Genomic DNA, 21,617 nt, shown 5'->3' with positions numbered 1-21,617 from the left:
TGAACCTAAAGCCCTCTCTTTGAATAATGAAGGCTCTTTGTAAAAAATACAAACTTACACATGCACACAAACACACACGCACACACACACACAGTAAGAGGGGCAGGGGGTACAATGTGTTAGAATGAAGGTGGTGAGGGAGGGGGCCTGGTTAGGGGGAGGGAAAGAGGAGCAGATGTTCATCAGGCCTTACAGACCCCTCCTCCCCTCTCCTCTCCTTAATATTTAACTGGTTATACTAGCCTCTTATCTGAAGATGCCTGTAGAGGAATGACTTCACTTAATCACCAATAGGCTGCCTGTTGAAGAGTGTAAGTCTTTCACTTTCACTCTTTATCTGTAACATAGCTAATGTTAGCTTCTACCCTGCTAAAATGTGCTGCTTTAGCTTGAAATATGCCAAATATCCAACTACATTTTGACAAGCTGTTGTATTTTCAGTTGCTAATCAACAGTGGCTTCATGATAGAAAATTGTCAAATTATCCATGTGTATATGTGGCAAACCTGAATCAATAGGCATAGCTTTCCACCCTAAGTGAATATGTAATCACAAAACATATAAAACATTTCTGAGGCAAAAAAAATTGCTTCATTATTTCATCCCATGTCTTCACTAAACATATTTTTTTCATCAAAGCCAAGCCAGGATTTTTTTCTGTCAACCTCCCCTGTGCAATGTCACCTCTGTAAATCTCCTCTAATGTCAACCAGATGTTGAACCTGCAAATGCTTTCCTAATGACAGCTAATTATTTTACTGCAGGAAGATTATGTGACGAAAAAAAGAGACACGTTTGTGCATCTGGCAGGTTAATCGCAAAGCTGTGTATACATTGTTGCAGATCCAGTGTTAAAGAAACCATCTATTGCCACCTATTCCCTCCTTCAATCCTTCAGTGCCTACCTCCCCCCCCCCCCCCCCCCAATACTGCCCCTTCATCCATCTCCTCCTCCAAACAAGCCCCTCTATCCCAGCCTTTCAAAACCCTCTGTAATGTCTGCTGTGTGTGTGTGTGTGTGTGTGTGTGTGTGTGTGTGTGTGTGTGTGTGTGCGTGTGTGTGTGTGTGTGTGTGTGTGTGTGTGTGTGTGTGTGTGTGTGTGTGTGTGTGTGTGTGTGTGTGTGTGTGTGTGTTCGGGGGTAGAGTCTCAGAAGGCGGCGGGCCATTGGTTTTTTAAGTTGGTTGTGCAGCTCATTGAGCTCATTGTGCTCCTAAGGCCCTCTAGCCCAGCTGGACTCAACAAGAAGCAAGAAATCTCTTTCAAATCTCTCTCCTCCTTTCTCCGTTCTTGCCCCCTCCCCCTTTTTTTCCTCCAGAAACCTCCCCCTGTCCCTCACTCGCTCCTTACCCTGAGTAATCCCTAACTCACCCAAAAGGGATTTGTTTAAAGAAGTAAACTCTACTTGCTGAACCAAATAGCTTGTTTAAAGATATCACTTGTTTACTTTAGCAAATTAACAGCTTTCCCTTAAAGGCAGCCAGGTTGTTGACATCTTGCTAATGGCTTGTTGTTCACGGTGGTGGTCTTCATCTCAGGGTAAAACAAACAAACATGTAGAGCCAACCCCTTAAGACGAAGAACTAATTAGGGCAATGTCTTTTGTGTTAGCACCAAAAGGTCAATCGCAATATAATTAGGCCTTGTTGGCACTTGGAATTAAATAAAACTTTGGTCCTAACAGAAGTTAGTACAGGAGTAAACAGCTTGCACACTGGGACCCTCTGAATACACTTGAGGGTGTTGTGGAAATGTGCCCACCTATGTGAAACGTTTTGGTGGCCATACTGTATATGGGCTATTTTGAGGTCAGAGTTAAATGCCTTCCCCCTCCTCCTCTTTGAAGAACCGATTCAATACACATATCAACACAAGTATCCCCCTCCGTACTGCCTAAAAGGAGGTATCGACTCGTCAATGAACTTATCTGAGCTGCTGCATTCGTGAGCGCCTCCAGCCACTGTTGTTTGTTTACACAAACAGAAGGGGCCTCTGGCACTGTAACACAATGTCAAATATTATGCAGGAGTAGCAGATGCAGTGTGTAACAGACCTACAAAGGCATGATGATTGCGGAACTTTGTTATGGCGCTCTTGCAAAATTGTTACGTGTAAAGGGCAACTACCCCTTCTGTTCCTCCATCACTCTGAACCCATCAATAGTCCTTGTAAGTGGACGGTCTGCAGCAGCGCAGTCATTTTACACGTTGGGGAAGTGAGAGAGGCACGACTTCTAAACAAACAGTGCAACCTTCACATACACACACACTCTCAATCACACAAACACAGGGTTTGTTAGGGCATGTCAGCTATGATATTTACAGTGGCACTGTTTCACCTCTGTTATAGGCTCGGCAGAACAACTTCGCCCCACCATTACGCTGCCGCCTCCTCCTTTTACATTGGTGGTATTGGAAATCCGATAACAAAAGGTCACTCAAGGTGCATTAAGGGTGCATTCTGATGCCAGGTGAGACCTCTCAACTGGATAGCATTACATCATCACAGTTCTGGGGTGAGGGGGGGTGAGACCCTCTGTTAAACAGACACAAGCATGTGTACACACATAAACACACACACTTAACGGTGACAACTTGGCTGGACCAAAACAAAGCTTTTCAGCAGGCTTTGTTTCCAGCTGAACTCATTTTCTAAAGTGGCTCAGGGCTGTGAGCTGCTTTTCAAGAACTCTCAAACTCAAAGTGGAGGCTCAGCATTAAAACTTTTATTCATCAACTCAAAATGTCTGAATTTTTTGAGAGCTTTTGTGGGACTGTATATTTTTTCCAACTCATTAGCTCAGGCAGTTCTATTCCTCAAAAGTAGTAGGCCAATACTTAGTAGGAAAAAACATCAACTCACTAGGTAGCTGTCATGGAGCCTTTAAGCTAAATCATCAATATGATTACATCTGCAAATTCTCCTCCAAAAGTCAAAATTATGTATTTTATTGCAGCCATATTTGTTGCATTAAGTCTAACCGTACAGCAGGAATCAAACCCATATATCCAGCCATATCACCGAACTGTACAGAACAAAGTGAAAGGTGTTTCTTTCCCTGCAGTTGCAGCAAACTGTCTGCTAACTCTTCAGGTTACTGGGCATACTGGTGCGATCCTGTTCACAATCCCAGAGGTGTGACAACTTCACTCCTGGCAGACTATAGTGTGGGTGTGCACACCAGATATCCTCATGGCTTTGCTGTGGAATCTTTCACACATCTACATTTACCTTTGAAATAAAACACTTCACTCCTCCTTGTCTGTCTCAACGGGCTGCGCTGTCTCCATACTGTCTTCCCTCCCCATGTGTTCACTCATAATGTTTTTCGCCCGCCTTCCTTTTCTTGTACTTGTGATTGCCTTTTTGTGGGTGTTTGTCTACCTTCTGTTGATTTTTTTTAAGGCTTGCCTTTTTTTTCCCCTCAACTTTCCCTTTTATAGGGCAAAAAAAACCCATAATACTTTATGATCTGGTTTAGCTAATTGTATACAAGAACATCTATGAAGCAGCTCTAGCCTATGAAGGAGCTTTATTTATCTAACCCTTCCACAAGCAGACATTATTACACTACAAGATTGTGGCTGACAATAATATTCATATCACTATTACATTTGATATCCACGATTATATTATTTAAGCAAAATACTGTAGGCTACTCTTAAAAAATATGAAAATACTTTGGGTGATATGGTTGTCAGGCGTGCGTTTGTTGTTGTGCAAATTGCTGAGAGCAATGCGGAGGAAGCATGGTTAGCTAAAACAATGAAGACACTTGGATGACAAACTATGGCTGCTGACAAAAAAAATGCTGTTCTGCAGGCCTAATTATTTGTCTATATACAATATATAGGATTTAGTTGAAAAGGGTCATATTATGCCCTGTTGGCCTGTACTAGCCCATAGACTATTGTTTTTGTTTAACATGATCTTGTCCTCCTCCTTCTTCACCTTCTGGACTGTGTTTGTCTCTTTTTCTCATGTCTGTGCTTTCTTTTTTGGGTTTGTCTTATACTTCTTCTTTTGCTGCTACCATTTTGGCCAGGCCTTTGCTGGAAAAAAGAGAGGTCATTTGATCTCAAGCAATTCTGCCTGGTAAAATAAAGGTAAAATAAAAACTAAATAAAATGGACTGAAAGCCATTAACTCGCATATATTTTTCTTCCATGTAGCTGCTGAAAACATATTTTAAAAAAACAGTGTGGTAAAATTAAAAAAATATCTACCTACATATAATTCCTTTAGTATATTTCAATACGTATGTCTTTAAAAAAAACGAATTAGGTCCGTGTATTAGCCAAAATGAAAAAAAAAAAAATGAAAAAAAAAGCCTTTTGCGAAAAGTTTGTTGCTTCCTGAAGCTAACTTTATATCCAGGTATCAGCATGACTCCTTCAGTAAAAACAAGCGTGTCTTTATGCAGGCTTTATGGACTTAAATAAGCTATCCTTTTAGTATTACTACTTTTCATCGAGCAGCGAGTCACTCTTCCAGGATCTAGTGAAACTTGAAAACAACTTTCGGCTGACTCACAGAGGCGTGGGAGTGGCCAGCAGCAGCAAAGCGCTGTTACGTTTTAAATCCACACGTGGTCTGGGGGGGGTCTTGGTGCTTGTTTAACACCAACACAGACAACTAGAAACTTCGGACCAACTCATGCCAGCTTGTTGCCCCACGTCTATCACTGCGGGGGCAGACAGACGAGCTCGGAACGAAGCCTTTTTTTTTTTGTGGATAACTCAGCGAAATGCCTTCTTACCCCCTGAGCCAGTTTTGTGACCTGGAAGAGATGATGTGCAAGGTAATCGAAAAAAAAAAAAAAAAGTTCAGCGAGGAGTGGAGCAAAAAAAAAGTTAGCTCACTTGGTAGCTACAATGCTAACTCTTAACGCTGCTGGCTCCCATTATTCGTCCTTTAAAGTGTTGTGTAGAGGAAACTATTGTCCAGTTTTAAACGTAAAGTGAGAGCTAACCTGTCTTGCAGCGAGCTGTGTGGTTTTATTGAATGTAAAGTAAGTCTGACGGTAACTTTTTTTTTTTTTATAACCTTTTGTTTGGGGTTTCTTGTTTGCATACATCGTTAAATGACCCCTTTTTATACTTTTCGACATGTTAAGTTATAAATTATGTCTGAGTTCGCTGTGTTAGTGGTTAAGTTAGTGTTCACAACCACGGGGTCAATGACGAGTTACAGCTGATATACCTGCGGCTTATTTACGAGACCAAACAAGCTGAATCAAAACACCGTAAACAACCATTAAGTTGTAAACTTTTCAGACTCGAAACAGAGAAAGAAATGAAGTTTGCAAACAAGGTGGATAGCATGGAGACGTTTTTAAATTAACTGTATGGTAGTAGCTAGAGGAAGTGTTGTGACCTGTTTTTTTTTATTTTAATGTTACTGTATTGTACTGCACTGTTGCTTGTATTTGGCCCTTTTCGTAGTGGGAGGTACATAAATGTACTTAGTGACAAATGTAAGGCTGTTTTCTACATTTTTACATTGCAATTTTAAACACTATTTTAGATTTTTTTTGCAGGTTTTTAAAAATAAAATGAAATACAGCAGTCGACTGACTCTACAAAATCCAAGGGGCTTGCACCACAGTTGTGTCCCACTGTTAAAATTGCAAATCATCAAATAGCAGCAATGTGTTTATTTAGCATATTGTTACATCAAATCATTGCAGCCCAATCGTTGGTCATGACTCATGAAGATAAACACATCTGATTTTCTATTGTCTGGTTTTCATTTATGTATTTCTCGCTTTTCATTTTGATGTTTATTGTAAAATGTATTGGCTAATGTATTTTGCTTTTTTTTTTTTTTTTTTGCAGCATTTGTTGAATCTTGACATCAGGGAGCAGAGTGGACCTCTACCATCGCTCAGTCTGGCCATGAGAACACCAGATTACAACGGCCAGCCAGGCAGCAACACATCGCTTTCTCTCTCGTCCCTCTCCTGCCTTTCCACTGATCTTGCAGACAGAGCACTTCTGACCTCCAGCCTGTGGGGACAGCAGTCAAAAAGCTGTCTGCCCTCCCAGCTCGATAATTCCAGCCAATTGGGAAAGTCAGGCTTCTTTGCCCAGCGCTCCATCAGCATGGTGGAAACCAGCAGTCCCGCAACAGCAAGTCAAGGCTGGCCCGGGACTGACATGAATCATTCCCAAAGTGACCTCAGCCCTACCGCCATGAACAGTAACTCCTCCTCCCGCTATAAGACTGAACTGTGTCGATCTTTCACTGAGAGCGGCTTGTGCAAGTATGGTGGAAAATGCCAGTTTGCCCATGGGCTAGATGAGCTGCGGGATCTTAGCAGGCACCCCAAATACAAAACTGAGCCATGTCGTACATTTCACACCATTGGCTTCTGCCCCTACGGGATGCGCTGCCACTTTGTCCACAACAATGAGGAAGAAAGGAAACACTCCTATTCTCGCTCCTCCTCGTCCTCTTCTTCCTCCTCATCGAGCATTCCCTCACAGCAGCCTTCCTCCTCCTCCCGCCCGAACAGACCACCTCTGGTCAGACAGAGTTTCAGCTTTGCTGGGTTTCCTTCTACACCTCACCTTGCCGCCCTTACTGCTCAGCCTTCTCCTGCCACTGCATCTTTCACACGTGCTCCATCAGCCTCTCCCCCTTCTTGCGCTGACGTCACTGACCTCCTCTCTCATGCCTTCCTAAAGATGGACTCTGCCTTTCAGGCCTCCTCTGCCCCCCAATACCAGCCCTCAGTAGGCATGGCCATGGCAGCAGATCCCTGCTCTCTATTCCTACCTTCCCCTGACTCTGGCTGTTCTCCATGCGGGCCTTCCCCGACCACCTCACCTACCCTGAGGCAGAGTCCCGGTTCTATCGGCACCTTTCCAGGGCCTCTTGGCACCCGATCCCTATCTTACACCTCTCTATCAGACCAGGACCAGGATGGAAGCAGCTCAGCTAGCTCACTCAGTGGCTCTGAGTCCTGCAGTGGCATTAACGATGCTAATGGCAAACGTCTGGCGGTATTCAGTCAGCTTTCTGTGCCTGAGGATCCTACTAGGTTCAGCCTTTAGACTAAGTATATACATTTTTTTTACATAGAGATACATAATCCAGGCCCTTGCTTACACAATATATGCAGAAAACACATACCCTTATATGTCCTTATCAAGCACACACAATGCTAACAAACACTGTATCCATAATATGCTAACGTATCTCACACATGCCATCACTGAAATAACCTACAGACATTCACCTGTGTGGGGTCAAAGTTAACGGAGACTTACTGACTGACTCAGAACGCTCATTTAGATTCACCTGTCAGATTTATATGGTTGAAACATCACCGCGTAAGGGAATCTGTGATGCCAAAACTTAAATGTGTGTAGCCACCAAAACATAGCAGTGCAGGAAGCGTTCGAAAGCTTCATTAAATTAGTATGCTGAGGCAGCAAATTGCAACAAAAGTATTGTAATCACAGTGTGATTGCCTGTTGTCACACCTTTTTTTTTTTTTTTTTCTCCAGACCTTCTGTGTGATCTTAAGAATGTGACAAAGCCAAAGATATGTTTGTGGCTTAAGAGCTTTGATTATGGTGGTACAAACACACAATGTGACCTATGTTTTTCCATTGACTGTTTACACAGTATTGTTTATAAGCTGGTGAGATTGTTTTTTTGTTTTTTTCCCTCGTAACTGTACAGTCAGAGGTTCTGTTTAGATCACTGGCTTCCAACCTGAATGTTAAGTTTTTAAACAACTGAAGTGCCTGTAGCGTTACTTAACAGGTCATGTTACAGTGTTGAAACAATATTTGGTGGTTTGTTAGGAGAGATGTGAGGAGGGGTGCGAGTCTTCTTTTCTTTTTTTTTCGTGTGTAGTTATTGTGAGTTCAGGTCTCTCTGTTGTTCAGATTACTACAGTTGCTGTTCTTTTTCGATATCTGGTGCATTATTGACTATGACCAAGTGCCAAATGACCAAATCCAGCCTGCCCTGCAAGAGGAGGAACAAAACCAGGCATAAGCCAATGTTGATGAAGTGATTTTAACTGTGCGACTTTTGCCATCTGAAAGTGTATGAGCTTTAAAATATAAAATGTGCCAGGCAGCAAAAACAGCAGGCATTGTAGAAGAAAAAAAACATCCATCAATATTGAAAGTCAAAGATAACACCTCAAATGACATGCAATGTATTCTGTTACTGATATCTCCTGAACTTAGCCAGAGGTACTTGGCATTTCAGGAAATATTTGGATTGTGGCGTTCATGTCAATTTAAGATTATTTAAAAAAAACAACAACAAATGTTCATAGAAGTGGGGTTATTTTTCCTCTAAATGCAGGTAGCACAGGTGTTCCATTTTTTATTTTTTTTGATTAACATTTCTGTTTTTTGTGACCCCACTATCTCTCCTCCTCATTCAGTATTACTTCTTCCTGTTACGGCTTTGTACTGTCATGAACGTGTAGCGTCCTGGACACAGCACCCGGGTCTGTTGCCTTAACTGAGCTAGGTCCAGCATTCTGGAGGGTTAGTGCAAAGTATGCTTAGTGTTATAGAAATTTTACTTAGCTGTGTTTTGTGTGTTTTTTGATGTAGTTGGTTAGAAAAACAGACGCTGCGCTGTTATTGGTCTATTTAAAATTGCCTTTTCTTCAACATGTTTGAGGCCTGTTTAGTGGTAAAGGTGATGATCTTTAGTAAATTAATTTTTCTTTAATTTATTTTAACGTATTTATAGAGGACTTTGAGTTGTAAATGCTTGTATCAAGTTTAATATATTTACTTCTTTTTTGCTTTTTTGTACTGGAAATAAAGTTGTTTTTTTTACCCACTTTTCTTGTTTGTCATGGTTTATCACTTTCTTGTGGTTTCAGGTGAGATCTACACGACGGTGTTTGCTAGGAAATTTTGCAACAGCTTTGAAGTTACGGGTCACAATGTTTGAATGTTTTGAATGCAAGGCGAAGGAAGGAAGCAAGCAGAAACAAAGGAAAGTCATTTATGGCTTTCACTGTAGATCACATTATCATGTACTGTATTTAAACCAGTAGGATAGTATAACTATTATTTCAGCTCACTCTGAAGTTTCTTTCAGACTAGAGGGAGTAGAAGGAATGATCATAAGACTGAATCTCTTTTTTTGTTTTTTTTGTTTTATCCTGCAGCACAGAAGCACGCTGTCTAGGAGAGTAACTCTTGTCTTATGTAAACCTCCAAAATGTCCTGACTCTTTATATCTGAAAATTAATACAAAGAAAGCACATGCTTGAACAAGTGTGGCAGTAACTGGACAACTATACTGAATAAATAATGAAACATAGCTGATATGTTGTGCCAAAAAACAACAACACATGACATTTGCCAAAGCTTTTTACCTTTTACCTATATCATTCTAAACAGATTCCAGGGCAAGAAATGTACATTTTACAGTAATACGAGACTGAAATACAAAAAGGTTCTTCATATTTCCAGATGAAATTGCACAACAACCCAGGAAATGAATCATACCTCTGTGGTGCAGTCTCGCTTAAAGAATGTGCTTATAAACCCAGATGTGCTGAATGATTCATAACGGAGAACAATTCTTGTTTTCTTTTCTTCCCTAATTGGACATGTGGGCAGTCAGTAGGTTTTTTTTCACAGATATCACAGAATTAAGGGAGTAGGAAAGTCTATAAATGATTGAGTACAGGCAAATAGCATCTTATCAAACCACACTTTCTAACTCAAGTAATGTAGGCTAAGAGGTACATACAACAAAACGGTGCTGGTATGATTAATGTTTTCATTTACATTTTATGTATGCAAAAACGGACATAAGTATAGACTGATTAGTGGTTTCTGCCACAACAAGTCTGGTGTAAAAGAGCAAGACACTGGTCTGTGTGTGAGTGAGTGTGTAGTCATGCAATTGAGATTTCATGTGGAGATAAGAAGTCTTTTGTTTAGGGTTTAATCTGACCAATCCTCTGCTCCCACCCATTTCCCTTCTCCTTCACTGCCTTCACTCATTACATCCTTCTTTCTCACTTTGTTCCCCTTTCCTTTCCTTTAATTGCATCTCCCCCTACTTCTCCACTTTCTACCATGTGGGTAGTACTGAATAGCAGTCTTGTATGTATCTGGTGAGTAATGCATGATAATGTGTGCTCATTGAATCCAACTGTACAGAGCCACATTCTGGTTTTATACTTGTACATGTCAAAAGTAGAGAACTATTGGGTATTTAAAACTGATTGGCTGAAACTACAATGACACTTTATTTTCTGCAATAACATATTTAAAAAGTAATTATTAGGGGGAAAAAAGAGCTTAAAATGCAGCCTCATGGTTCACCCCTGAGGAATCTCTCTTTCATACACACACAAGCACAAGAGCCATTATCTTGTCAGGATTAACATGAGATGGGCTGCCTTGGAGTGATTAGTGGCCGCAAAGGGTTTGAAGGCATGTGTGTGCTTGCATGGTTTGTGTGTGTGTGTGTGTGTGTGTGTGTGTGCTGTTTTGTGTCTGATAGACATTCTCCCACACTCTTGCCCTGTGTAGGATGTAGGAAAGGCAGGCAGATGGCTGTATTCAGGTCCACCATGGGTCAACATATGGCCCTGACTGACACAGGTTGTGTGCGTGTGTGTGTGTGTGTGTGTGTGAGAGAGAGAGAGACAGAGAATCACACTTTCACTATGCATGAGTGGAGGAAGCTGAATGAGTGGGCAGGGAGGAATAAAAAAGGCAAAGTTGTTAGAGCAGAAAAGAAGCTCTGAGAAGAAAAAAAAAAAAAAAGGTGAGATAAAGAAGCAATGGGACAATCTGAGAGAATGAAAGCAAGTGGGCGTCATCATGTGAGATCATACAGGCTGTTAAATACAGCAGCTTTGTCATGGAAACATTTGATGTTCTTAAAATATCAAGCCAGCATTTTTAGGCAGGAGACTTTTTTAATTTAGTAGGCTAATGCACGCTATGAAATCACTTTTGAAGAAAACAAGTAAACTAAGACAAATAAGATGCCAATAAAGGGTTAAACATAAAAACTTGATCAAAGATTTAAATAGTTAATCATTCCCTAACACAGCAGACGTAACTGAATAAAACTAGTTGGCAATTAGTAGCCAGCTAGCAGCAACTGTAGCTCCACTAACTACACAATTTGATGCTAGCTTAATCAGCTAAACGATTACTACGCTACTGCTAGCTAATTTGTAGCACACTACTACTTAACTTACAAGAGTACTCATAGTTAAATATGAATCATATGCTACTTTCCATAGACAGCATCCTTGATTAAGTCAACTAAACCAATTTCTTGACATGCAAGCACAAGTAAGAAGGTAAACAACTTCTTAGCAATTAGCTAGCTTTTCTACAACAGACAAAGTTCTGTCAAAATCAGCTAAGTGATAAACATCTGTTAGCTCACCTAGCTTCTAGCTAATCCCAGGAATAGAAATATTTTGATATGATACATTTCTAAGCAGACTTCATTGAAAGCATCCTTCTGTTAGCGTCAATGTAGTATCCTAGTAGGCTATTGTTTTGGGAGTAGACCTACTTTAAGTTACACTTCAGCTCTGTTTGAAGATTGGATATTCAAAAGTTGTAGCAATAATTAATTCGAGAAGTCATACATTATTTTTGTGTATGATTTTAAATTGATGTGTAGCCTACAACATAATTAAAAAATGAATTTAAATTGCACTTGGTGATTTCAAAATGTAAGTGATTAGAAAATTGAGTTAACTGCACGGAGAAAAACCTGACCCCGAACAATAGTCACTGTCACCTTCTTCTCACACTACAAAGGACTTCAGCCAGTCTATGTGGACAGTGTTACTGAATTTAGTAAGTCATCAATTTGAGAGGATGAATGCACGTTTTACTTACACACAACCCAACCCCTTCCCCTTTTTCTTCTAGCCCCCTGAACTGCCCTCCTCCCTCCCAACCCTCTATTCACTGTTCCCCTTTGTGAGTGTATGGGTGATATTGTGATGCATGAGGAGAGCAGGAGGAAGGGGAGCGAAGCCGTGCAGAGCAGCACAAAACATCTGCTGCTGAACTATCCGCCTTCATTACTCAATCCCTCTGCTCCTGGACCCCTTCCCTGAACTCCCTAATGTTTGTGAGCCATTCAGGTACAAAAAAGTTCTCCCACCCACACCTCCCCTCACTATCGCAACTTCTTCACCACCGGACACTACCTCTCTGCCCCCCTCCCCCTCTCCTGTCCTTTAATACATCTCTCATTTCCATCCAGTCTCCTGTAGGGGCTCTTCATTCTTTCCTTCCAATTTTCCTCCAGCCCGTTCTCTTCTTCTTCACCCACTATTACAATTCTGCCCCCTCCCAGGCTTTCTCTCTAATCCCTCCTTCTGCTTGTTTTTCTACTTCCCAGAAAGGATTTGGGCAAAGTGTTTAATGGGTTGCAACAAATGGGCAAAACAGTGAGCCATAGTCAGGTGCTGCACATGTATGCAGGCACCTAGCTGAACTTCCCTGGCTATTTTTTTCCTTCGCAGCATTATTGGTTTAATAGCAAGTAAAAACAAATAAACACCTTTCTGTCACCTATGACGCACTATGCAGATCAGCAGGCTTCGAGTTTTTCTTCTCTCTTAAGAACTCTTGTCTTGAGGGCCTCCATATTGCAGCAAGGACATTACTCAAAAACAGTAAGGCTCTCATTGAAAGGGCACTCCAGCAAACAAGTAATGCACTTCAATGAAGTTGAAAGACTTGCAGAAAAAGTATTGAAGATCAAAAGAAATACAGAAAAAGGCAATGATGTCTGATTTTTTATTCCATAGCATGGGTCAAGCTGCAAAGACATTTAATCCTAAACTCTCCCTGATGACATCATCCAGGGTTGTTTTCCTCTCCTTAAAAAAACAAACAAAAAAACAACCCTTTAAAATGTTCCCTCGAGAGCATTCAAAGACCAATTAAAACTCATCATGAAGAGGAAAATCTTGATGTGGAAAAAACAGCCTAACCAACCAAAAAATTACCTTTTCAAGACGCAGTTGTCTTTCCTCTCACTAGTTTATGAAAGTATTTTGTCTTCATGGTGGTGTTTGTGGACCTACTTAGGTAAGTTTGGCGATTGTTTCGACGATTGTTGAATTGTGCTTCGAAAAAAAGAGTATCTACACAAATGTGACAATTTTTTTTTCCAATTATAATGTATTTTTTCACATATTTTTTAAACACTAAGCTTGTCAAGGCATATGTAATAAACAAATACCCTGCTAAAGCTTTTTCTTTTGCTGTACTACAAACAAATTATGGAGGGACACTTTTAAATACAAAGCATTGCCTGCTGTTTAGCCTGGATTTGGTTATGCTTTTAAGGAAATCTTTTATCTGCAGTGTTTTAGATCGAAAATATATTACTAGATTTACTCCCCAATAGTCTTGAATTAATTGTCCATAATTGTGTATTAAACATTGTCAACATTACTTTGCTACTTCTGCTTCATTTGGCCCTACACTATTAAAGGGATACTTTACCCATTTACATTAAGCATTGTATCAGTAGTAAACTGGTAGTATTTTTGAATGGTCCTGTATCCAGCCCTCATTTCACCCCGAGACTGGAAAGTTCTGCAAGTCTGAAAAGGAGCTTCCAGTGACGCAAATATCGTCATATTGCGTCATTCGAAGCTGTTGCAGTAAGCGTTAAAGTAGTGTGAAACTACAACGCTAGTTCCTCATATTTTCGACCACTGAAGCTACAGACCAATCACAGATCAGTGGGTGGGAACTCACTCCCAGAATCGAAACTTAACGTCTGCCATTAAGTTTTAAGTTTTAAGTCATGACTAACTCTGTGAGTCATGACTGTCTACAATGGGTGTAACACCCGAGTCCCACTGTCTGTGATGCTTTCCGAGTCCTATCTTCAGTTTGTTTACATCGTCGAGACGGCTGGCTGACTCCTCCCCTCACGTATAAAAGTTCTTTAATTGAGGGACTAGAGAAAAGAAGAATAACATACTGTACTCACTGCTTAATTGAATGTCACGTAAGCGTTTCTAGGTCACGGTCATTTCAGGTAAATTTACATGCAGTGTGAAGATACGAGCGTAATAAAGATAGCTAGAATTAGCATGCTAACACAACAATGCACCGCAAGTTGTTTTGGTTTCATGCTGGTGCTCAAGGAACGACATCTGCTGGATCAAAAAATCACATATAAAGCCTTTAATGTTGTCATCCATGACAACAACTATTGAGTCAAATATTAACCATCATTTCATAATATGAACCACTAAGCCTTTGGTTTCTTATGCATGTTCAAAAGAAAACCTCCATGTTGACAGTAATTAGTAAATGTGAAATGAAGCATCTACATGTTTTTGAAACCTGAGCCTGAGAGAGAAACACATTTAAAGCACACTAAAAAGATCAAATCACAAAACCAACCTTTATTCTGTAAACTATGACACTCATACCAATGGGATGCTGGAATAAAGACAGGGGACTTTATTACAGGGAGGACAAATAAAAGGCAGTGTGAGCTCCATAATGCACCTGCTGCAGTAACGTCCAGGTGGTGCCATGTCAAAATGTAAATATAAAGAAAATCCAGAGGATTTAAATATTTCACCAGATCTGATGACGAATAGGACCTGGATAATCTTTTTGGAAATTCAGACTTACAATGACGATGCATTTCTTGAAAACCGATGTTTTAGATTAGCCTGCTTGAGTAGAAGTTGGATACTGAATATACAGGAAGTGCAATCCACTCGCATACAATAGTAACCTCTTAATACCGAACTCATGATATGGATCAAAAACATGAAAGAAATATTAATAACTTAAGCAGGGATGATGGGAAAGGGACCTACAGTTACACAGTCAAGGAGAAAGAAAAAAAAGTTACAGACAGAAAGGAAAACTTCACGTTTCTCTTAAATCACTTCAATGTTTTGTTCTTTATAACACAATGGAAAAGTGTGATTGAGTCGTGGATTTATGCCTTATTCCTAAAATACAATATAATGATAATTCCTTCATTTGATTTATGGGAAAATTGATTCATGATTATTTCTACAACAGAATATAAAAGGGTTTTGTAAACATGTTGCGCTATAATAGATAGATAAATAATGTAAGGTGACAAAATAATATATTTTGAAAAAACTCCTTAGTTAAGACTTTTTTTTGTTGAGTGTTTCTTATGGCAACGTTCAGTCATTTTGGCTCAACTATAGGATGAGTCTGATGTACAAGACTACGAGACACAAGACTTGACCTGTGAACTGTTAGAGCAACAACCCATGGAAATAATGACAGCTTTATGTCTCCCTCTAGTGGCACAAAGAGAAAACAGTATCAACCCAAGAGGTGGACTTTTGGAGACAAGTTTTTTTTCCCCCCCAAGACATTATTATTCAGTTTTAAGAAAATTGTTTAGTTTGGATAAATACATAAATAAAATGAAGTGAAATGTATGGTCACATAGATGGACTCATATTTGATAAACAAATGTAACAATACATCCATGAAGGAGGATTTCAGTCTTACAACATGTGCAGCTTGCTGTAACGTAGGAACAATTCTTAACTATATATTTTAAATTCCACTGGTGTACAAAGAACACGCAGTGTCGTTACATTAAATGACAGCCTATAAACCAAGTTTCAATAGTCAGCTCTAGAATGTAATATAATAGAGGTAGCAGAATTACAAAGTAGAGGTCTCTCTAAATTCATAAACTGTTGACTCATTCTGCCTGTAAATAAACTGAAATGTAAAGGACCAACAGCATGCATGAACACCCAGCTCTTACAGGCAAACAGCCACAAAGGAGGGGAAAGCACCAGGAGCTGCCTGCAGGTTTGTCTGCAGAAACAGTATTGTTGACTAATGTTTCTATTTACCAGGTGTAATTACTTTCAGAGATTCTCTATTGTTTAGCAGAATGCTTACAAACAAATGGTATGGCAGTTGATAGTCCTGAAATATCCTTTTTTTTTTTTTTTTTTTAGTAAGCACAGTCCTCTCAATTTGAGGACTCAACATTGCAAAACGTAACAAAGAACACAAAGTTACCGTGTGATTTGCTATACATTCACATTCTTGTGTTCACAGTTTATACTGTATCTTTCAAAGCCTGGCCAAGTGGGGTCAGTCAGCGCCAGGCTCCACTTATCAAGTGAAAACTAAAGTCAAAAACATCATACATTATTTCACTCAGACTCGAGTCAACGTCTATTAAAAAACAAGAAGACGAAAAAGGATTAAAAACCAATCCGGTTCTGTATCAGAGCACTTAAAGTCTCGGTTAAACCTTTTTGCCCTGAAAGGTGTACCTGGTTGTCAGAAGAACCTGTTAGACCCAGTTGTTGTTTGAGTCCATCTGAGGCTGGACAGGAATTACTATCCTATCTTTAGGATAAACAGAACCCTACAGGACCCTGTTCCTTAGCACCATGGCAGCAGAGAGGAGCCGGTCACAACTTCTGAACCACTACCTGGAACTTACCTGGTGAGACAAAATGAAGGAGAAGTGAAACACGGGTTTGAAGCTTATTTGAGGTATTTTTTTAAATTTCTTACAGCTCATAAGAGTGACGGCACTTTAGCTATTTGACTAGCCCACAAGAATGCTATGTCACCTCATTATTTACAACAATGAAAACACCATTGTAGGGTTCTAATTGTACTTACAGGAGGGCATAATAGAGACCTCAGCTGTCACCACGCTGTCAAGACCCAGGTTAGACAGAGCTCCTCTCACCACCCCACACGAGAAAGCGAGGTACTGCAAGGAAACCCACACGGAAACACCAGTTAACCTAATTACAATAAGATGATATTTGCTTCCCTAAGCTGTCACTTAACTGTAAGTGAAACCTTACATATAGCTGGACTTTGTAGTATAGTGAATTCATCACAATCGCTGTCATGCTCAGTGAATGCCAATCTTTTGAATTTATACGGCTCCATTTGCGGGAGTGTCTTTATTCCTGTTTACGCCTTCTTGGTGATCTGATGACAAGGGGACAGTATTTAGAGCTGTCCACCAGTGATCAGATCACACAGGTCAAAAGACAAAATCAGGCACAGACAGTGCAAGTGAGAAAAAGAGAGAGAGTATACTGACCTTAGGAGCCTGATCCAGGTACTGTTTTCCACTGGACAGCTGAGTAAGCAGGGAAAACTTGTTGTCTTGCAACACATATGTGCCCTATGGCAGAGGATACAAGCAAATAAATAACCACTGTAACAAATTTCAACACTAAATGTGAATGTTTTCAGTTTTCCCAGTTTCAGTTAATTAAAGTAGTCTATGTTCTGTATTGAGTTTTATTCAAGACTCTATGTCCACCTTTGATCTGCAATAAAAAAAAAAATGTATGGCAATCTTTCCCAAACAAAGTCACAAAACAGAATAATTCAATGTTCCTGTTGTGAAGAATACTGAAACAGAGCCAGATGTTAAACTCTTGTTGTACCGTTCACTCTCAACGTACCTGATGGTTTGTTCTGAGGTTGTCAATCTGCCTCCTGAACACCTTCGTCCAGAAGTCTTTACAGACAAACTTCATGACATCCAACTCGTCCTTGAAGCTAGGAGAGTCTCGAGTCAACCTAAAGAAAGAACGCAATCCGCATCAAAAATGATGTATGCCACACTTTTTTCTTTTCTTTTCACTTTTGCACATGCTGTAAGTGCTCGTTTACCTCTCAATGAGTCCTTGTCCCACCCTGAAGCCCATGCTTTCAAGGACAGAAACACACGCCGCTCTGTCCTGAAGAAAAGACACCAGGGCTGTTAATTTCAGTGAAGAACAGGCTTTAAAAACAGGAATGTTGAAGTGCTGGACTTAAAGTGTTTGGTGTTTCCTGTGAAATGTTTGTGCCATATGCTATGTACTGGTGGGCTGCAATCTGACTGCAAACATGTGCTGATGAGCTATCATGCCTGCCATTATCAAACTGATAGATGATGTTAGTGTTAGACTCCAAACCACAGTGCAACTCAAGGCTAAGGTCTTCCAGTAAATCCTGTGTTTGTTGGTTACGTGATGGCTATTTAAACACACCTTGTTGTCCATCTCTCCTTTACTGGACTGCTGCTCTTTGTAGACATGGGACACCATCTCCATATGGAGCAAGTCGAACAGAGCCTCGTCTGCCATTGCTGCATCAAGAAAACACAACGGGGATTTTTAAAGCCAGGATAAAGCTCGAGTATAACAGCATGCCATTATCTATAAAGTGGATAATAAACAGCAGATGAGAAAATCTGCAGCTTAGCATTAGCTAGACAGTTAGCGCCAAAGACAGCAATGTTATCATGCTCGTATAAACTGGTTATCTCCCTCGACATAAAACAGGTAACAAGGACAAAACAATGCATGTGTGGTATAATGGTTTGCATTTTATTAACTCAAGCAAGTAAGCAGTTAAATCTACTATACCCGATAAATAAGAGATAGTGGGCTAGACGAGGTAAACACGGGTCCACTTCCTGGGTAGCACTCGATATTAATACCAGGTTATCCCGCTGGTTTAAGAGCCCACGTATCACGAACTGTTGCAAAAGCGTGAATGAAGTTCCTGTTACGATGTTTACAATGTCGGTGCACGCCGGGGTTTATTTTAAACGAACTCTTGTACGGCTGTGTGTGACGTCACTTGCCATGTGACCAAATGGCGCAGCTCGGATTGGCTGTTGTAAAAGAAACCACCCTCTCGCTGCTCATGTGATTTGTTTTAGACTTCACGGACAAGGTTTGACAGTTTTTCTTGTTTGTTTGTTGGTTTAATCGACTGTTTATTATTAAATATTGGGCCATTAGCTAACATAATAGTTTCACGTAGTGTTAACTTGCTGTTAAGTTTAGCCACTTTGGTATGCGTTCTTTGTATCAGTCGACGTTGCTTAGTTACAGTCAATTATACTTTGTTTCTATGTAGCTAATGGAATTCCGTTGTGTGTGTGTGTGTGTGGGTTTTTTTTGCCCTCAGTCATGTCCAGCAGGTATCAGATTGTGGTGCAGGGCGAGGCCTCTGAGACGGACTCTGATGATGAGGTCTACATCACCTCCATGGCTGCTCCTCAGGCTGCCACAGTTGGAGCCAAGGTTGTCTTTGCAGTCATGCAACTGTGTGTGTGTGTGTTTTTTGATCGACAGACAAAAACTCTGTGTACCTGCCTACATCCCTCTTTTTTCTTGTTTCTACAACACTCTTTGTTTTTGTCAGGTTCCTGGGGAGGCATCTGAAACAGACAGTGAAGAAGAGGGGGAGCAGTCAGGCAGAGTCTCTGCTCTGAGCCAGGAGAGTGCTCATGTACTCAGGAGAGACCTCCCTCCTCTTATCGTAGTCCGAGACCATCCTGACATTCAGTCCATAGTGGAGGACAGACCGAGCCCCACACACAGGCCACATGGTGAGGAATGTTGCTGATAATTAGGGTGATAAATATTTACAAGATTTATTGTGTAACTGAATACGCTTCCTTTTGAGGTAGCCTACATTCATTAGGTTTCGGTGGCATCTTATTAGCAATTGCAATTGGATAATCTTGCTGAATGAATGAATGTACGGCATACAATAATGGAGCATGAACGCTTCACTGAATAAAACCAATGCATTTAAGCGGTGGTTGAAAGTTCTGGAATAGCTACAGTTTTGGTTAAAAAAAAGGTTAAAAGTGCTCAAATATTACATTGCCTTATTAAGATCGGATACAGTTCGTCAGTATTTATTTATGAATGGGTCCTCTCAGAGGTGCAAATAAAACGATGGAGGGGGACAAATCTGTTAAGTGTCAGTTATTACATTTGGAGTAAATCAGTATCTGTTTTGGTTTTCCAGGTGACACCCTTTTACAACAGAAGCTGCAGGAGTCAAACAGCCGGCTGTATTCTGACGTTGGACTGACACTACGGCAGATTTATGGCAGTGCTAGTAGAGAGGTGTGCAGATCTGTTTGACTCAGGAAACTCATTATTCAATATCTAATTTTGGTAGTAAACTTGAATCTTGTGCAACTAAAAGTAGTTGAGCACCAAACGTATTTTATGCTTTCTTACAAGAAAACTATTCAGAATAATGTTGCATAGACTAGAAAGACATTTTATGCAATCTTGTATTAATTTGAGCATCCAGAGCCGATGACAAGTCAAGCTAATTATTTACTGTAATATGCAAACAGTTAGAATGGAAAGAGAAAAAATAAGCCAGTCACAAAGAGGTTCATGTAAAGTGCCAGTACAGGTGTAACGTCTACCTAAACAGGAGCCAGTATTTTCCTAGACATAAAAAATGTAATATCTGTATTTCATCTGTAATCAGTGTTTTGTTGTAGATAATAGAAAGTGGTTTGAATGTCTTCATAACAGTAGTTTGGTGTGCACAATAACTGTGACTTTATGTTTTTTGTTAAAAAGGTGCACAGTGCAACAGCTCAGCTGACCACCTCACAGAGCGCCATCATCAACGCTTCCCACAGCATCCGACTAATCCTGGATGACCTGAAGGCGGTTTCGGAGAAGATTGACATCATCACGAGCTGTCAAATACTGCCTGATATTTCCATCAATAGTCTAAATAATTCTACTTCTGCACCTTAAAAATGCAAACACATACTGCATTTTTTTTTACAAACAACCCCTATGCACATGAACAATTATATATATTTAACAGCCACACACTATGACCTTGTATCTATCCTTGCAGCTGGGCCAGTGGAAAAAAAACAGGAAAACATTAAGGAATTAAATCCTGCCATGGCATGTTGTCAGTTACATTTTTTATAAAACATTATTTAAAAAATCATCATATTACTTAATATTAGTTTTACCTTACACTGCACTGATTTTGACAAGGCATATCTTCTTCTATTGTTGCTTTTTTTTTTCTGGTCCTCTGTGATAGAGCCAGGAGGCAGACTTGCACATGTTTCTCAAGAAATCATTTCTTTACCCCGATGTGTGATCAAATTGTTCAATAAATGTAACAGCCCAAACCTCCGCTGTATCCAGAGATGTGTTTCTTAGAAGCAAGGACCCATGTCTGCTCTGCTTGATGCTTCATTGATGACACTTTTTTAGGAAACTAACATTGGAGAGAATTAAATACACCTGAAGACTTTTCTCATGTTAAATTTAGTGGTTACAAAAATACATTACATAAGAAAAAAACATAAAAACACAGTATATTTAGAAAATGTAGAACACAAATTAAATCTGGTATAAAAGCAATGGCCTGAGTTTATGTAGAGTTGAAGTTTCTGAGGAAAAAAAGGGGGGGTGATGCTGATATGAAACCCTTGTTTATATTGTTGACTTATTCCCTTTAACATAAACATTCCTATAATGAAAGCACTCTCTCTCCCATCCATTAATTAGGTATATTTTATTCCATCATACCAATCCATCAACAGCTTCATCATATATCATCCAGACATATCGTCTGTGTGAAGATTTGTCAGATAGGTGTGTAGATATACACAAACATCACCACCTGCAGGTTGAGAACTGTGTGGTGTACTTGCAGGCTCGGAGTGCAGTCTGAGAGAGACAGATTGAGGGAGTGATACACTTTGTTTGGCCAGTCTGCACACTTTTCTATTCACTCGATGCAGAACTAATCTGCTAAACTT

General features: G+C 40.1%; 3 protein-coding genes across 5 annotated transcripts; 2 read left to right on the top strand and 1 right to left on the bottom strand.

Annotated features, from left to right (window-relative positions):
- The first annotated feature begins 4,562 nt into the window (after positions 1–4,562).
- zgc:114130 (uncharacterized protein LOC570332 homolog) lies at positions 4,563–8,823 on the top strand. Of its 2 annotated transcripts, none has more exons than XM_020639984.3 (2): positions 4,563–4,800; positions 5,837–8,823. In XM_020639984.3, exons 1-2 carry the CDS (start codon positions 4,747–4,749, stop codon positions 7,055–7,057), a joined length of 1,275 nt encoding a protein of 424 aa, XP_020495640.2. In that variant the 5' UTR covers positions 4,563–4,746; the 3' UTR covers positions 7,058–8,823. The 2 variants fall into 2 exon arrangements, with proteins under 2 accessions (XP_020495640.2, XP_020495641.2); XM_020639985.3 differs by lacking the exon at positions 4,563–4,800 and adding an exon at positions 4,844–5,010.
- Positions 8,824–14,398: 5,575 nt separating this feature from the next.
- trappc6bl (trafficking protein particle complex subunit 6B, like) lies at positions 14,399–18,579 on the bottom strand. The gene is made up of 7 exons (XM_020639956.3): positions 18,427–18,579; positions 18,049–18,146; positions 17,687–17,754; positions 17,476–17,593; positions 17,106–17,189; positions 16,670–16,763; positions 14,399–16,484 (listed from the first exon to the last, which is right to left on the bottom strand). Exons 2-7 carry the CDS (start codon positions 18,142–18,144, stop codon positions 16,453–16,455), a joined length of 492 nt encoding a protein of 163 aa, XP_020495612.1. The 5' UTR covers positions 18,145–18,146; positions 18,427–18,579; the 3' UTR covers positions 14,399–16,452.
- A 56-nt stretch (positions 18,580–18,635) lies between these two features.
- bloc1s3 (biogenesis of lysosomal organelles complex-1, subunit 3) lies at positions 18,636–20,985 on the top strand. 2 transcript variants are annotated; one of them, XM_020639987.3, is made up of 5 exons: positions 18,636–18,739; positions 18,977–19,092; positions 19,214–19,400; positions 19,829–19,929; positions 20,404–20,985. In XM_020639987.3, the coding sequence occupies exons 2-5, from the start codon at positions 18,979–18,981 to the stop codon at positions 20,584–20,586; spliced, it is 585 nt and encodes a 194-aa protein (XP_020495643.1). In that variant the 5' UTR covers positions 18,636–18,739; positions 18,977–18,978; the 3' UTR covers positions 20,587–20,985. The 2 variants fall into 2 exon arrangements, with proteins under 2 accessions (XP_020495643.1, XP_020495645.1); XM_020639989.3 differs by having other exon boundaries at positions 18,722–18,860.
- The last annotated feature ends 632 nt before the right edge of the window (positions 20,986–21,617 follow it).

The sequence above is a fragment of the Labrus bergylta genome, chromosome 11 (assembly GCF_963930695.1).
Source record: "Labrus bergylta chromosome 11, fLabBer1.1, whole genome shotgun sequence".
Taxonomy (NCBI): domain Eukaryota; kingdom Metazoa; phylum Chordata; class Actinopteri; order Labriformes; family Labridae; genus Labrus; species Labrus bergylta.
This window is presented reverse-complemented; position numbering and strand designations above follow the sequence as displayed.

Bases quoted from the DNA above. Each gene is read 5' to 3' on its own strand.
- zgc:114130 (XM_020639984.3), top strand. From the start codon at position 4,747: ATGCCTTCTTACCCCCTGAGCCAGTTTTGTGACCTGGAAGAGATGATG. The intron at 4,801-5,836 runs GTAATCGAAAAA...TTTTTTTTGCAG, and splicing joins TGGAAGAGATGATGTGCAAG to CATTTGTTGAATCTTGACAT.
- bloc1s3 (XM_020639987.3), top strand. From the start codon at position 18,979: ATGTCCAGCAGGTATCAGATTGTGGTGCAGGGCGAGGCCTCTGAGACG. The intron at 19,093-19,213 runs GTTGTCTTTGCA...TGTTTTTGTCAG, and splicing joins CTGCCACAGTTGGAGCCAAG to GTTCCTGGGGAGGCATCTGA. The intron at 19,930-20,403 runs GTGTGCAGATCT...TTTGTTAAAAAG, and splicing joins ATGGCAGTGCTAGTAGAGAG to GTGCACAGTGCAACAGCTCA.
- trappc6bl (XM_020639956.3), bottom strand. From the start codon at position 18,144: ATGGCAGACGAGGCTCTGTTCGACTTGCTCCATATGGAGATGGTGTCC. The intron at 17,594-17,686 runs GTAAACGAGCAC...TTCTTTCTTTAG, and splicing joins GGACAAGGACTCATTGAGAG to GTTGACTCGAGACTCTCCTA. The intron at 17,190-17,475 runs GTACGTTGAGAG...CCTCTGCCATAG, and splicing joins ACCTCAGAACAAACCATCAG to GGCACATATGTGTTGCAAGA.